General features: G+C 39.0%; 1 protein-coding gene across 50 annotated transcripts in view; it reads left to right on the top strand.

The window, feature by feature from the left end:
* Positions 1-16,114, top strand: part of CDC42BPA (CDC42 binding protein kinase alpha) — a 320,030-nt gene that overhangs the window by 281,334 nt on the left and 22,582 nt on the right. For all 50 annotated transcript variants that reach the window (XR_011996311.1, XR_011996312.1, XR_011996310.1 and 47 more), the window contains 8 exons: positions 2,728-2,833; positions 6,337-6,473; positions 7,289-7,428; positions 8,604-8,685; positions 11,092-11,308; positions 11,983-12,045; positions 13,343-13,936; positions 15,764-15,861. Coding sequence is in view for 44 of the 50 variants with exons in the window: in XM_072732749.1 (XP_072588850.1) it covers positions 2,728-2,833; positions 6,337-6,473; positions 7,289-7,428; positions 8,604-8,685; positions 11,092-11,308; positions 11,983-12,045; positions 13,343-13,936; positions 15,764-15,861 (1,437 nt within the window). In the remaining 6 variants the exon portion in view is untranslated. The remainder of the gene's footprint in view (positions 1-2,727; positions 2,834-6,336; positions 6,474-7,288; positions 7,429-8,603; positions 8,686-11,091; positions 11,309-11,982; positions 12,046-13,342; positions 13,937-15,763; positions 15,862-16,114) is intronic.

The following is a 16,114-nucleotide window of genomic DNA, read 5'->3' as shown; positions in this document are numbered from 1 at the left end:
AAGGACAATTGTAAAACTATTTTGAGCTAGAATTTTTGATTCCCAGTCAAATATTTAATCAATTTAGGGGAAAATAATAAAATTTTCAGAAGATTTAGATTTTCTCAAAGTATTATCACCTATGTTCTGCTTCCTAAGTAAACTACTAAGAAATGATTTCCATCAAAGCAAGGGAGGAGGTGAAGAAAGAGAAAGGCAGAGGGTCCACAGGAGAGAATTGCATACAGGTCAGTTGGGAGAAGGACCCAAGCCCTGAAGCTGAACATTCAACAGAAAAGCAGAGAGGCTCCAGGAGAAACTTCTGGTCAATAACACGGGGCAGAGGAATACTGAAGCCTTCCTTCCTCACTGCTTGACCATGTGGTACATAGATTTGAGAGGATTTTGCAGTTGCTTTGGAGAGTCTGGGGGTAAGTCATGAGAGAGACCTAGAAAATTAAGTTTAAAAGAGGGAGGGCATCATTAGTTTCAGAAAAGTCAAAAAATGACACAAAAAACATGTAACTATAGTATACTTCTCGACTCAGTTAAAAATTCAAGGTCATAATAACTTAAACATTAAATGTAAAATTTAACCCAAAACTGCGCTGTACCAATATTAAGACCATGAAGGGAGTAGTTGGTGTGACAGTGCCAAATCCTCATCTTCCATGACAGGAAATCAGTATAATGCCTCAAATCAAGAAATAGCAGAATAGACTTGCTTCACCCTCCTCCAAAATTACAGAGATACATAAAGAAGGAGGCAAACAGCTGGAAGAGTTACATGAAATTGCCTCTAGGAAGGATGACTTGGGGTGGAAGGGTACTTCAGTTTTTATTCTAAGCATTGTGATACTATTTTACTATTTAAACTGTGTATGTGTATTAGTTTTAAAATTTAGATTTAGGGGATCCCTGGGTGGCTCAGCAGTTGGTGCCTGCCTTTGGCCCAGGGCGCGATCCTGGAGTCCCGGGATCGAGTCCCCCATGAGGCTCCGGGCATGGAGCCTGCTTCTCCCTCCTCCTGTATCTCTGCCTCTCTCTCTCTCTCTCTCTCTGTCTATCATAAATAAATAAATCTTTTAAAAATAAATAAATAAATAAAATGTAGATTTAAAAAATTAAAAACATGGGTAGGAGAAAATGGAGAAATTCTTTGTAACTAGGCAATGAAGGTCAGATCTCAAATCATAAACATAAGGTGAAAATAGAGCTACCCTACGACCCAGCAATTGCACTACTGGGTATTTACCCCAAAGATACAGATGCAGTGAAAAACCAAGACACCTGCACCCCAATGTTCATAGCAGCAATGTTCACAGTAGCCAAACTGTGGAAGGAGCCTCGGTGTCCATCAAAAGATGAATGGCTAAAGAAGATGTGGTCTATATATACAATGGAGTATTCCTCAGCCATTAGAAACGACGAATACCCACCATTTGCTTCAACGTGGATGGAACTGGAGGGTATTATGCTGAGTGAAGTAAGTCAATCAGAGAAGGACAAATATTATATGGTTTCATTCATTCAGGGAATATAAAAAATAGTGAAAGGGATTAAAGGGGAAAGGAGAGAAAATGAGTGGGAAATATCAGTGAGGGTGACAGAGCATGAGAGACTCCTAACTCTGGGAAACGAACGAGGGGTAGTGGAAGGGGAGGTGGGCAGGGGTTTGGGGTGACTGGGTGACGGGCTCTTGGCAAGATGAGCACTGGGTGTTATATGTTGGCAAATTGAACTCCAGTAAAATTATATATATATATATATATATGTATGTATATATATATATATATATATATATATATATATATATATATATGTAAAAGTAAGTAACTAACTGTGTTCTGAATGCTTATTCCATGCCAGCACTGTTCAAAAGGCTTTGTTTATATTCACATATTTACTTAAACAACCTATGAAGTAAATACTGTTATTGATCCTGTTTTACAGAATGAGGAAAGTAAGACACCGAGAACTTAAGTAAGTTGTCCCTAGGCTCATACAGTTGAGTGGAAGAATAGCTATTATAATTCATTTATTATTAAAACCTTCTAAGAGAGAAGAAGATGTTCTGGAGAGCTACAGTCTAGTGACTTAGAACCAGATAGAACAGATAAGCCTTGGAGAACTTTACTGGGTTTGCAGTAAGAAGTCTCAGGCTGCCATCTGTCTCTAGGATGGTACATCTGTATGTTTGTCCACTGAAGGGGAGTACCACCTGCTTTCATGGAAGGAAACAGATTCATTAAGTATACTCTTTATTCTTAGTCCCAGAGAATGAAGTACTTCTAGCAGGGACCAGAATTTTCAGCTACTCTTTGTTCTTCCTAAGAAGGTATAAAAGCATATTAAATTTTTGTGTTTGTGAAAGTATAAATATGTAATGTTTCATTTAACTTTTTGCTGAAGAATCATTTGAAGAATTTGTAAAAATCCTGAATCAAAATCTGTGAACAAAAATAAAAACCTACAATTTATAACTTTTCAAATGGCATTCAAGAGCAGTTAACCTATCATGTAACTTCCTATGTTATTTTTAGCATAACCTAGCTCTGTATTGCCTAGTAAAAATATATAAGGAGCATAAATTACAAAAAGATGTGAGAAATGAAAACAATTGATTCTACTTATATTTAGAAAACATCCCAATAGCTCATGTGAGGCCCAGAGATTCACATTGCAGAAATCCTTTAAATAATTGATGTTTTTGATCATCAGCGTCTTTTTCATCCATTTGTTTTGCAGCGCAAGACTCATCAGTTTTTTGTCAAATCTTTCACAACACCTACCAGATGTCACCAGTGCACCTCTCTGATGGTTGGTTTGATAAGACAAGGCTGTTCCTGTGAGGGTAAGAACAAAATGACAGGAGAGTGTGACGTTAGGGTCCTAGCATAGGCTACCTCAACTGTGATCACGTAACCGTATTCTCCTTAAAACACATCTAAATATCTGCTGGCTTTGCTTTTTTCTGATAACAGGAGTACAGATAATAAACCAAACACTGTGCTAAATGTTGAACATGGGAGAATATAGACGGCCTATAGAAACAGGGGAGAACATTATCAGTCTTTATTTCATTCTTTGGGTGAATTCGTGGTTTCGGCAAAGCATTAAACTGAGTGACAGAAGACATAAAAGTTATCCTTGAATGTGTTTGTTTAATTTTCACCTTGCTTAATTTCTCTAATAAGAGAAATCGTTCTTCAAAAGTAGCCAGTTTGGTATCTTTTCGGAAATATTAAGTGTCTGCCACTTTGCCTCAAAAGATACGTTATTCCCAGTATTCATAGCACTGGGTTTTCCCTACCACTCATTGACTCTTTGATTCATCCATTGCATGTTCCTGGAATGCCTGCCCCGTCCTTCCAGACCCTAGGATGTAGTCATGGAGGGAGAAAGACTAGGAGCCTGCCCTCATGGAGCTCACATTCTGAGAGATGAAAGACCAGGGCTCATTTGAACAGAAAACAAAGTATACTTGTCTGGGCACCACTCTACTTTCCCTAAGACTTCTGAAATGAATATGGTGTAAATTATAATGGGATACATTATTTGTGAATAGCTTAGGAATATACTTTTTTTAATCAAATGAAATTTATCACTGTAACAATGCCTTATATATCATTTACTGTTATGTCTTATGAAAAAGATAGAATATTGAGGATCCCTGGGTGTCTCAGTGGTTTGGCGCCTGCCTTCGGCCCAGGGCGTAATCCTGGAGTCCCAGGATCGAGTCTCACATCGGGCTCCCTGCGTGGAGCCTGCCTCTCCCTCTGCCTGTGTCTCTGCCTCTCTTTCAGTGTGTCTCTCATGAATAAATAAATAAAATCTTTTAAAAAAATAATTTAAAAATTTTTAAAAGATAAAATATTTGCTAATTCAAATTATGAGTTTCCATTTCTTAGCCCTTAGGGTTGGAAAGGACCTGGAAGAGAAGGTCATGAGTCCATTCAGATGCAACTGTGACCCTTCTAGAATGCGCTCGTAGTTAGTCTATATTTGATCACTTTGAATTAAGGGGATGTCAGTAGCATCTTAAGACAGTGCATGCTATGTCTGCTTAGTTCTCACAGTCAAAGCAGAAGATCCAGACTGCATCATCTCCAATAGTCTTATAGATACATGCGTTTAGAGCCAAAGAAAATGGTTGGGTTGAAAAGTAGATTTTAGAGCTAATGATCATACAAAGTGATGAACAGGAATGGCGTTTTCCAGGAAACAGGCAGAGTGAAAAGAGAACCAAGTGTGAGGACAGAGCCTTAGGAAACCGCTCAGAGGAGGTAAAAGGTAAAGACAGCAAAGTAATCTGAAAAAGGAATAATCTATGTCGTTGACCAGAAAGGTATGATGGAAGCCAAAGGAGAGAATTTGTACAGTTTTTAAGCCTTGTCCCATTTTGGATTTAGCCAATACTTACAAGTGTCACTTTTAGGAACACCTAGATGGCTCTTGGTTTTGGCTCAGGTCATGATCTCAAGGTCCTGGGATTAAGCCCCGCATTGGGCTCCGCACTCAGTGGGGAGTCTGCTTCAGGATTCTCTCTCTCCTTCTCCCTCTGGTACTTCCCCAGCTCTCTCACTCTCTCTCTCTAAAATAAATTAATCTTTTAAAAAATAAAATGCAAATAAAGATAAATGTCATTCTAAAATCTGTTTATCAGAAAGAATCCTGGATAGCTACTTGGTATTAATCCCTTATCCTTTCTGATGCATCAGAATCATTTATAATTACATGGTAGGATTTTTTGGATCTCCCCAGGCCCCTTTCTAGAGTCTCATGTCATGAAATTGTGCCTGTCTTTCCCACAGACCCTTAGTACTCTGCCCTATACACTGTGGGGACACATTAGACTCTGCCTAGGCTTTTATAAATGTTATGGTAATGCGGTTACAGCTTCCAAAAGACTCCTATCATTTTAATTTCTTCTTGGTTGATTTAAGTTAGATCCTGTAAAGGACAATTATTTTGTTGTTTCCGCTGCTGTTTGGAGGTGAGGTTTTGCCTATTAGTAAAACAGATTATAACTTGTTATAATTATAAGACATTCCACTTATAAGTGAATGAGATGTCTAACAGAAGTTTGGTGGTTTTGGAGGTCAGTACTAGTTCATCCTGCCCCTCTGATGGCTTCATAATGCCCATCAGTGATGTATATATACATTTTCCCATGTGCATGCACTCCTAGAACGGTATCCCTTCAGCTCCTCTCTTAATCTTTCCCAAATATTCTCTAGCACTGAGCCTTAGAGTAGGAATTGTCTAAATGGATTCTCTTAGTCTTCAGTCCCTTCCAACAAACTTGTTTGTTTTAAATATTTTAACTTTTAAAAAGATTTTTTTTATTTATTTTAGAGAGAGAGCGAGTGGCGGGGGGAGGGCAAACAGAGAATCTCAAGCAGACATAGCTTGAGTTCCAATCTCAAGCTGAGTGTGGAGTCCAGTGTGAGGCTCGATCCCATGACCCTGAGATCATGACCTGAGCTGAAATCAAGAGAGTTGGAGGCTTAACCAACTGAGCCACCCAGGTGCCTTTCAATATTTCAGTTCACCCAACCAAGTCTCGGTGAAACTTACATACTTATTTTTGTTTATCCTGTCTCTTAGAGTTTCAGGTTCATCATGTGAGTACCAGATAGAGGTCATGGCACTATTGTTGGTAGGTAGGGCAGGCTCTGAGCCTGACTGCCTGGGTTTGAATTCCAGCAGTACCACTTTTGAGTCCTGTGACCAGGGCAAGTCATACGTAAATAGGAGTAACTGTACCTCTCTTATAGAAAAATTAAATGCATTCAATTAAGTTAACCATTATTATGACCTTAGTTATAGCTGAAGAATCTATAATGATATTAACAACTCTTAAAGATTATCCTTAATTTGTACCTTTTTAATCATTGAACAATTTCATTTTCAAAAAGGATTGATAAAATTTTCCAGATATTGCAAAGATGTCGAGTAATTTCATGTCCATTAGTGAGCCTGGCAAGAGAAATTTTCAGGGCAGATATTAAGTTGTGGCAAGATGAAGAGTTAGAACTCTAGAAACCACTTTTTGGAATTCCAAGTTTAAAATCACTGTTGTAGTCACAAATTTAGATTTTTTTCCTATGTATGTGCTCCTCTTGATTACTCCTATTAACACAGAACAATAATATTACAATAATAAAAATCTTTACTGTTTCTCATTGAAATTCTTATTGATAAGCAAATGAATCAGCTCCCCAAATGACAGAACAATTATTTAAAACAAAACCACAGATAAACCCCTTGTATATAATGAGTGCTCAGTGAATTTTCTTTTTTGTAAAAGTGTATTTTTATTGAACATTGGTTTTTTTTCCACCTCTTCAAAAGTGTGCGGATTCTCATGTCATATAACTTGTGTAAACAAAGCTCCAACTGCTTGTCCAGTCCCTCCTGAGCAGACAAAAGGTCCTCTGGGGATAGATCCACAGAAAGGAATAGGAACAGCCTATGAAGGTCATGTCAGGGTAAGTATAATTAGGTTGGGTTTAGATTCATCTTTTGAGATTGATTAATGACTGAGGATAGAGTCTAGTCACTTTACAAACATACTCCTTGTCAGAAAATTAGGCAAATAAAATTCATCTAATAATTGTATTTTATCCAGAGTGATTTGAAAACAAAAACCTGGCCTTTGCTTAGAAATAAATTCCAAAATGTCTTAAAATTTTCTGTACTATCTCTATCTTGTAACAAACAGATGTTGAATCTCCAAAAATTAGTCTCTGCCCCTGGTCTTCCTGGAGATGTAGCATAGGCTTACAAAGCCTGAGATATTATCAGGGTGTTTCTTACTGGTAATCTTGAATAGTATTCAAAGTATAAGCTGCATTTCCTTATACTCTCAAATTTGACTTTTATGCTACTTAGGAAGAAATCCATGGGGTCCCTAGCTGGCTCAGTTGGTAGAGCATGCGACTCTTAATCTCAGGCTTGTGAGTTCAAGCCCCACATTGGGTATGAAGCCTACTTAAAATAAAATTAAAAAAAAAAAAATCTGTGAATGTTATTTTAATGAATTACTAGTGAAAGTTAAAATGGTACCATTTAAAAGTTTTTTCGGAATAAAAAGTCATACATATTTGAAGAAATTATTCTTACCGTTGACTTTTCATGTTTTTTTAATGGTCTGTGTTTCTGTCTGCACTTTACCAATCAGAGCCGCAGACATAGAGCACGTGTGCAGTGTCTTGAGGTTTCTGTTGTGCAGTTCCGTAGGTAATTAAGGGGGCTGCGCTTGACATTTTAGTGTGAGTTGTTTCTATCTGTCTGTTTGCCGAAGATTCCGAAACCAGCTGGAGTAAAGAAAGGATGGCAGAGAGCCCTGGCTGTGGTTTGTGACTTTAAACTCTTCCTGTATGATGTCGCTGAAGGAAAAGCATCTCAGCCCAGCGTTGTGGTCAGTCAGGTGATTGACATGAGGTGAGCTTTTGAAAGTGTCTGATTTTTCACCTAATTATATTGCCATATTTTTATTTGAATATAATTTCATGTTAATAATTTAATTGGCTAATATTGCCAGAGTAATATAATTAAGACCAGGAACCAAGGTGTAGTTCTAGGACAGGTTGGTGTGTGTAGAGGGATGGGGCTTGGGGTCAGGGAAAAGAAACTAAAGTTTGAATCCAAAAGACCAGTGTAAAGCTGGCTGGGGTAATGAAGGCCTAATGTGTGATGGTTCAATCATTGCCTCAAGGTGTGGAATGGAATTCCAGTGTGAGGAAAGGGAGCAGAAATCTCAAAATCAGGTAGGCTCTTGGAACATATAATGAGTAGGCAAACATTTGAATGAGTACACCTCTTGCTTTTCAGGCTATTCCCCTCCCCCATGGAGTGCTCTCCCTTACCTCTCTTATTAACTCTTGCACTCTCCTGGGGTGACATGAACCCCCAGAGCTTCAGCTCTCACCTCTGTGCTGATGAGTCCCACGTGGGCCTGCATCCAGCTCTTTCTCCAGAAATGGCACACAGTGGCATTTCATACCACCAGCTCCTCAGGCACATCCTCTTCCCCACAGATACAGAATACAAGGAGATAGGTGTGAGAAATATTAGCAAAGAAAGTCCAACAGAGCCTGCTCAGGGGCTCGCTACAGAAATGCAGGGAGAATTAAAGCTAAGACTAAGGCATCAAGTCCTCAAGATGAGGAGAGTGATGGCACTAGGAACCAAAGCAAGGGAGTCACAAGGAGTAAATTCTTGTGGAAGAATTCTGTTTCAGGTGTTGAAAGAATAGTGAAATGTCAGATAAGCTATGTTGTGGGTATGTGAGATGTATTGCGAGAGGCAAGAGGGTCCCCTTGTTAGGGAGGGTTCAGATCCCTCTTCGCATGTACAGATACTGGCCTTGCAATGGGAAGCAGCAATCTTTTCTAGCTCAATGTATGATCACCACTGCTGAGTTGCTCCTGATAAATTACTTCGAGCACTATCACTTACAATGGTGGAAAAATCAAAACTTTTAAAATTCGATTTGGATGTTTAGTGCAATTAAACTTTAAGGATTTCTCCATGTGTGTTACTTGGATACACACCCAAAACACAACACATATATACCTATCTACATATGCCAACTTTTAATGTTTCACTTTTCTCAGGGATGAAGAATTTTCTGTGAGTTCAGTGTTGGCTTCTGATGTTATTCATGCAAGTCGAAAAGATATACCCTGTATATTCAGAGTAAGTTGTGTGCTATAATTTGATCACTAGATTATGTGTTCTTAGGGATTATATATTTTGTCTCTCCATATAGATCATAAACTTACTAGGAATAGTACCAAGTCCTATATTCCTGAATGTGTTTTGTGTTATCCAGTACTTGAATGTATAGACAATTAGCACTAAGTAAATATTTCATTAGTAAAAGACCTGTAGAAAGCATAAATATTTGGCCTCTAAACTAGTTTTCATCTTGGGTGATACTTTTGACTACAATTTCCAAATAAATATACCATGTGGAAAACTGAGTAAGTGTAAAGTTTCTCTCCTTTCTGAAAAAAAAAAAAAAAAGGAGAGATTTCTTTTAAAATCTCTTTTAAGGGACACCTGGGTGCTTCAGCGGTTGAGCATCTGCTTTCGGCTCAGGGTGTGATCAAGTCCCGCATCGGACTTTCTGTGGGGAGCGTGCTTCTCCCTCAGCCTGTGTCTCTGCCTCTCTCTCTCTCCATGTCTCTAATGAATGAATAAATAAAATCTTTTAAAAAAATAATAAAATAATCAATAAAAATAAATATATAAATTAAATCTCATTTAAAAAAATTAATGTTTTGGGGCAACTTGGGTGGTTGAGTGGGATAAGCATCTGCCTTCAGCTCTGGTAGTGATCCCAAGGTCCTGGGATTGAGCGCCCCCATCGGGCTCCCCAGAAGGATCTCCCTCTGCCCCTCCCCCCTTCTCTCTCTCACATGCTTTCACACACTCTCAAATAAATAAAATATTTTTTAAAAATTTTAAAAAAATTTAAAAAAATTAATATTATTTCTATTGCTTTGTAATAATGACTCCACAACTTAGTGGCTTAAACCAGTAATGATTTATTTTTTGCCACTGTGGGGCAGCTATCCACTTTGAGTAAGGTTGACTAGGATCACTCCTGTGGCTACATTGAGCTGACTTGGGGCTAGAATATCCCAAAATGACTTTGTTTACATATCTGGGGCTTTGTTGTTGCCTGTTTGCTTGGCAATCTCCGTTCTCTCTGTGAACTTGTCCATGTGGTCTCTCATTCAACCATCTGGTTGAGCTCTATGGGGCTGGCCTCCAAGAGAACAAAAGAAAACGGCCAGACTTTTCTTTTAAGGACCAGGCCAAAACGGGCATAACTCTTGTACTTTCTGTTGGTCAGAGCTGTCATGAGGTCAACCTGGATTTTTAAGGGGAGGGGAAATAGACTCCAGAGCTTGATGAGAAGAATCTAATTCCAGAGGAAGAATTGTTGATTAGCCATCTCTGGAGGCTGTCTGCCCTCCCACAGGGTGATCTTGGATTGGCAAATTAAGACAATAAAGGTTTAAAACACAAAGCAAAACAAAACAAAAAAGACCACTGCCCTAGTGTTATGCCTATATACTGAGTGCCTGCTATGAATCTTGTATTCAAGGAAGGTCACCAAGAGAGCCTAAGAGCCCACCTCTTGCCTGGAGCTGATTCATATAGTGGGATTCTTTTTTTTTTTTTTTTTTTTAAGATTTTATTTATTCATGAGAGACACAGAGAGTGAGGCAGAGAGAGAAGCAGGCTCCCAGTGGGGAGCCTGATGTGGGACCTCAATCCCAGGACTCTGGGATCACGACCTGAGCCAAAGACAAACCACTGAGCCACCCAAGTGCCCCACATAATGGGACTCTATGGTCACTGCTGCTGAAATCACTTTTAAGAAGGGATCTATGTTTATAAAATTTAAGTCTGTTCTGATTTTAAGTGCTGTTTGTGTAGTGATAAATCTTCATGTAAATACTAACTCAAGTGAGCTGATCTTCTCTAAGATAATGAGTTATGTTATGAAGTAACATAGAATGTTATGTCTAAGCATTTCTGACTTTTTAAAACAAGTTGAAAATCAGTTGGATGTAGTACTTGTGAGCATAAACCTGGATCCCAGTCTGGTGGGACATCCTTAGAGACTGTAACTCTGTGCCACAGTATTTTCATATGTAAAATCAGGATATAATAGCAACATCTGTCTCATACTTGTAAAGTCTCCAATCACTGCTCAGCGATTGCTCAGTATAAGTATCAGCTGCTGTTGATGTATGAGTGTGGGTAATGAGTTCCTTAGTGATGGCAGCCTAGCACTTTATAGCAAAGAAAATAAAAAATGGTTACTAACGTTTAAAATGGTAGATAGATAGATAGATAGATAGATAGATAGATAGATAGATAGATAGATAGATAGATAGAGGTATCTGCTACCTTTGTTTTGTCATGAATTCTAATGCAAAGACTAGTAATTCTCCTGAAGAGAGCTGACCTCTGGTAAGGGTGTCATCAAATGAATGTCATCTTATTGGCCAAAGCCTGGCCAGTCAGCATCAACATGAAGCCGGCATGATTTGTTTCCTAACAGAAGCTGATTAACTCTCCTAGGTCACAGCTTCCCAGCTCTCAGCATCTGACAGCAGGTGTTCGGTCCTAATGCTCGCAGAGAGTGAGAGCGAGAGGAACAAGTGGGTGGGCGTGCTCAACGAGCTGCATAAGATTTTGAAGAAAAGCAAATTCAGAGACCGCTCCGTCTATGTTCCCAAGGAGGCTTATGACAGCACTCTGCCCCTCATTAAAACAACCCAGGCAGCTGCAATCATAGGTACGGATTTGCCCCGTTGACAGTGTTACCATAGTTGTTGACTGACCTCCCCTGTGGGCAGGTCTGGCTTGCTTCTATTTTCTGCTGTGTGACATAGAGCAAGTTGTTTAACTTTTTAGTGTGTGAGTTTCCTAGGTGAGATGCAGGTTCCGATTACCTCTCAGAAGTTATGGGGAGGTTTCAGGAAGGCAGGACACGTGACACAGGACACCCTGCATATCAAATCCCCTAAAAAAAAAATGGCAGCTTCTGTGTCTGGAGGTTTAAATTTTTGTCTTGTTTTGTACACATCTGGCTGTTACTTTCTAGTAAATAATGAAAAGCTAATGAGTAGGGTTCAAATGCCTGCCACAATTTTTCCCTTCCAAAACAAGAAATAGAACTAGATCCAGGGTGCTAACAAACTAGATTTTTAATTTTTTTCACCGTTTATTGAATAAACATTTACTTCTTTCTGTAAGTATTGATATACTTTCTAATGATTGTTCCATTAAAAAAGACATGAGGTAACATTTACCACTGTAATCTGGAAGGAGATTTAATAGTACAAATTGTTATTATTTTTAAGTTACTTACTTCAGTTTTATGCACCAGATTTTTTTATTATCTGTTTTGTTCATTAGTTTTACATAGTTTTACCTGTTAACAGTGTTCCGTATCCATGTCTTCCATAGATCACGAAAGGATAGCTCTGGGCAATGAAGAAGGGTTGTTTGTTGTGCACGTCACCAAAGATGGTAAGACAAAACTTAATTATTGTGGAGTAACTTTCAACTAGATACTGGTAGACAATTCTAAACTCTAGATTCTAAATCCTAAGAAGAGCAGGATTTGCTCTTATATATTCTATAATTGAAATTTTCCACACCAATTTGATGTGTTTATAAATCAAAAGATAACTTTTAAAATTCTTTAATCTTCCTGAGTTCTTAAACTTGCAAGTATGTGTTGTTATGTTTCTTTTTTTTTTTCTTAAGATTTTATTTATTTATTCATGAGAAACACAGGAGACAGAGAGGCAGAGACACAGGCAGAGGGAGAAGCAGGCTCCATACAGGGAGCCTGACGTGGGACTCGATCCCAGGTCTCCAGAATCACGCCCTGGGCTGAAAGCGGCACTAAACCGCTGAGCTACTTGAGCTGCCCTGTGTTGTGTTTCTTTTGTCACTTGTTTAACAGCCCTGTTGCACAAACTCAGGTTGCATACCTAAAAATGGATGTGAAAGATAATAGCTTGATTTGTTCATTGCTCTGTTAGCACTAGAAGACATGGCAGTCATTAAAATGTGTTCGTTGTTGGGGGTGTTTTTTCCCCCCACACTTAAAATAACAGATTTTTTCCCAGGGAAAAATTAAATACTAAGTGAAATAAAAAGGAACCGATTTTCAGATCAAGTGAGATGGTGGGAGAACAGTGCATTTAAACTGTATCCATTTGTTACTCATAGAGATACCTTCTGGGGCACCTGGGGGGCTAAGTCAGTTAGGCATCGGACTCTTGATTTCTGTTCACTTTGTGAACTTAGGGTCCTGGAATCGAGCCCTGCAACAAGCTCCACACAGCATGGAGCCTGCTTGGGAGTCTCTCTTTCCTTATACCCCTCCCTGCTGCTTGTGCTCATGCAACCTCTGTCTCTCTCTGTCTCTAAAAAGAGAAAGAATGAATGAAATACCTTCAGTAAAATATGCCTTACTCAGTTTTTAAAATAGGAGTACCATGGTGAAGTTCCTGAGAATTTGGTGCCAGTAAGAAGGTTTTTCCTACAGATGTGGCATGCTTTATCACACAGGGACACTTTGCTTTGGTTGCCAGAAATTGTAGTGCTGAATTTAACACTTCACTATAAGTGTGTGCAATTACCTTATAATGGGCACGGTTATCTTCCTCTTTCTCCATGATTCAGATCCCATATTCTTCTGTGTGTATCTGTGTTTTGATTAGAAGTTGACATATCATTTTGAGTTGAGCATAATTAGGATACAATTAATAAATAAAACATTCTGCATTTGATTTATTATCATTTCTTTGCATAGAAATTATTAGAGTTGGTGATAATAAGAAGATACATCAGATTGAACTCATTCCAAATGATCAGCTTGTTGCTGTCATCTCAGGACGAAATCGTCACGTACGACTTTTTCCTATATCAGCTTTGGATGGACGAGAGACTGATTTTTATAAGCTGGCAGAAACTAAAGGGTGTCAGACCATAACTTCGGGCAAAGTGTGCCATGGAGCTCTCACATGCCTGTGTGTGGCTATGAAAAGGCAGGTCCTCTGTTATGAACTATTTCAGAGCAAGACCCGTCACAGGAAATTTAAGGAAATTCAAGTCCCATATAACGTGCAATGGATGGCGATCTTCAGTGAACAGCTCTGCGTGGGATTCCAGTCGGGATTCCTAAGATACCCGTTGAACGGAGAGGGAAGCCCGTACAGTATGCTCCATTCAAATGACCACACACTGTCATTTATTGCCCACCAGCCAATGGATGCCATCTGCGCAGTTGAGATTTCCAGTAAAGAGTATCTGCTGTGTTTTAACAGCATTGGGATATACACTGACTGCCAGGGCCGGAGATCGAGACAGCAGGAGTTGATGTGGCCGTCAAATCCCTCCTCTTGTTGTAAGAGCCTTCTACTTTCAGCTGTTTTACCTTTTTGTCCCTTTCCTTTTCCTTTGACTTCATCTCCTAAATACATTCACTATTAATAACAGCTTGTTTTTTTTAAGTCATCCTTAAGGTTTTGCCTAAGTATCAGTTACGTTGTTTAATTATGTAAAGTAACTATCCATAGTTAGGCCAGTAGGTCAACATTAAAGTAACTATCCGTAGTTAGACCTAGGCCAGCAGGTCAACATTAAAGTAACTATCCGTAGTTTGACCTAGGCCGGCAGGTCAACATTACCTCGTTTGTAGTTGAAGCTATTCTTTCTATAGAATAGTTTACTTAGGTAGATTCTTAACTCATGTTGTATTTTGAAGTAGCACTAAACAGTTATCTTCATGGTTCCCCCCAAAACATAGGGCTTGTGAGCGTTAATAGTTCATGAGCCTTACTCTGGAGAAGTAGTTACTAAGTGAATTATTTAATCAATTATGTAAAGGTATAACACAGCATCTGTAAGAAGTGTTTCTCTGTTTTATAGTTTTATCTAAATAGATATTTGAGATTGCCTGTTGCACTCTTTCAAGAAATATTAAGACATTAATAAATTACTGGATACTCCTTCCATGCCATCCCACTGGACAAGATACAGCCAGCAGCACAGCAGGCAGTTTCACTCTGCTGGAGCATAGTATAAAGTAGGAAAGATTCCTGACAAACTAGAAGTTGCAGTGGGTTAGAAGTGCTCTGTAGCAAAAGTACAGAGTTCTGGGGAGGCCTGCAGGAGGAGGATCTGACCCTAAATGCTCTGTTTTTAGTGGAAGATACTTGAGCATGCTTGATACTAAACTAGGGAACTAGGGAAAGGTTGACTATGTGGTAAACACAGGAAATAGAGCAAAATCTCCACGGAGGCCAGAGAGATTGGAATTCAGAACTCAGGGGGAAGGATTTGGAGTAGGAGGCGTGAAATCGCTACTGCTCAAACCGGGTAGGAGGAATGATGGGCATGATACAGTCAAGGGTAAGGTTCAGTGAAAGAAATGTTAGGAGGGCTGTACATGCTAATTACAGATAAGTTAGAAAATCTGGATTAAAAAAAGAAAAATCCTTGTAAATCCTACCTACCCAGACCTAAATATTTTTAAAGTTTTGTTTCTTCTGAAATATGTATTTTTATCTGTGGTGTCCTATGTAGAATAAAGGTGTTTTGTAACCTGGTCAAATAATAATTCAAAGTATTCTTTTTTGATGTGGAGTCAGAATATCTGGCTGACAAATGGCTCGGCCAGTGATGTCCTTCATGACCTCCATTGAGGTCAGTTATCTAATTTCTCCTTGCTGTGTCACCGCCTCCCGCTGTTCATTCCTTCAGTAAGCAGTTTTGAGCATTCACCCCCCCCCCCCATGTTCCTGTGCCAGGTGCATGATCATACATTCGTAGATGCGACTGCAGGTGTCACCCAAGACTGCTTTGTAAGTTGTTTCACTCTCAACAGCTTAACTGGTTTAGGAATCAAATACTTTAAAATGTACTGACATCCCTTTATAGAACTAGTATTGGCGAAGGGAATATTCTCCCATCTGTGTTAGCAGAATCCCTATGTGTTAAAGCCACCATCTGAGCTGACTCATGGCATGTCACCTGCTCATCGATGACTTATGTTCTGCCTCCCTCAAAAATGTTTTGACATGGCTACTACATGAACACAGTAGGGTTTGGGTGTGATTCCACTCTACAGTAATTTGGCATAGATCTTTCAAAATGTTTTGGGTTTATGGGTTAGAAGTAATTAACTGTAACAGTACTGGAAAAGTAACTGTTCCTCCTTCCCTTCTCTCAGGTTACAACGCACCATATCTCTCAGTGTATAGTGAGAATGCAGTTGATATCTTCGATGTGAACTCCATGGAATGGATTCAGACTCTCCCACTCAAAAAGGTAACTTCACATTAAAATATGGGCTCAGCACACTAATGAGTGTAGTGAAACACTAATGTGACTAGTTAGCTATTTCCCTAATCAAGCATTTTCTGACAATCGGTAATTTGGGATTTAGCTAAGAGGAGAAAAACTAGAAACAGAAGTCAAGCTGGTTACTTTTGTAGGTAGCTCAATACCATACTATTTTTGTCACATTTAGTTTTACTATATTGATAGGAGTATTGTTACAGTGAGCCATCAGGATATAACC

The sequence above is a fragment of the Vulpes vulpes genome, chromosome 13 (assembly GCF_048418805.1).
Source record: "Vulpes vulpes isolate BD-2025 chromosome 13, VulVul3, whole genome shotgun sequence".
In the NCBI taxonomy this organism is placed as follows: domain Eukaryota; kingdom Metazoa; phylum Chordata; class Mammalia; order Carnivora; family Canidae; genus Vulpes; species Vulpes vulpes.
This window is presented reverse-complemented; position numbering and strand designations above follow the sequence as displayed.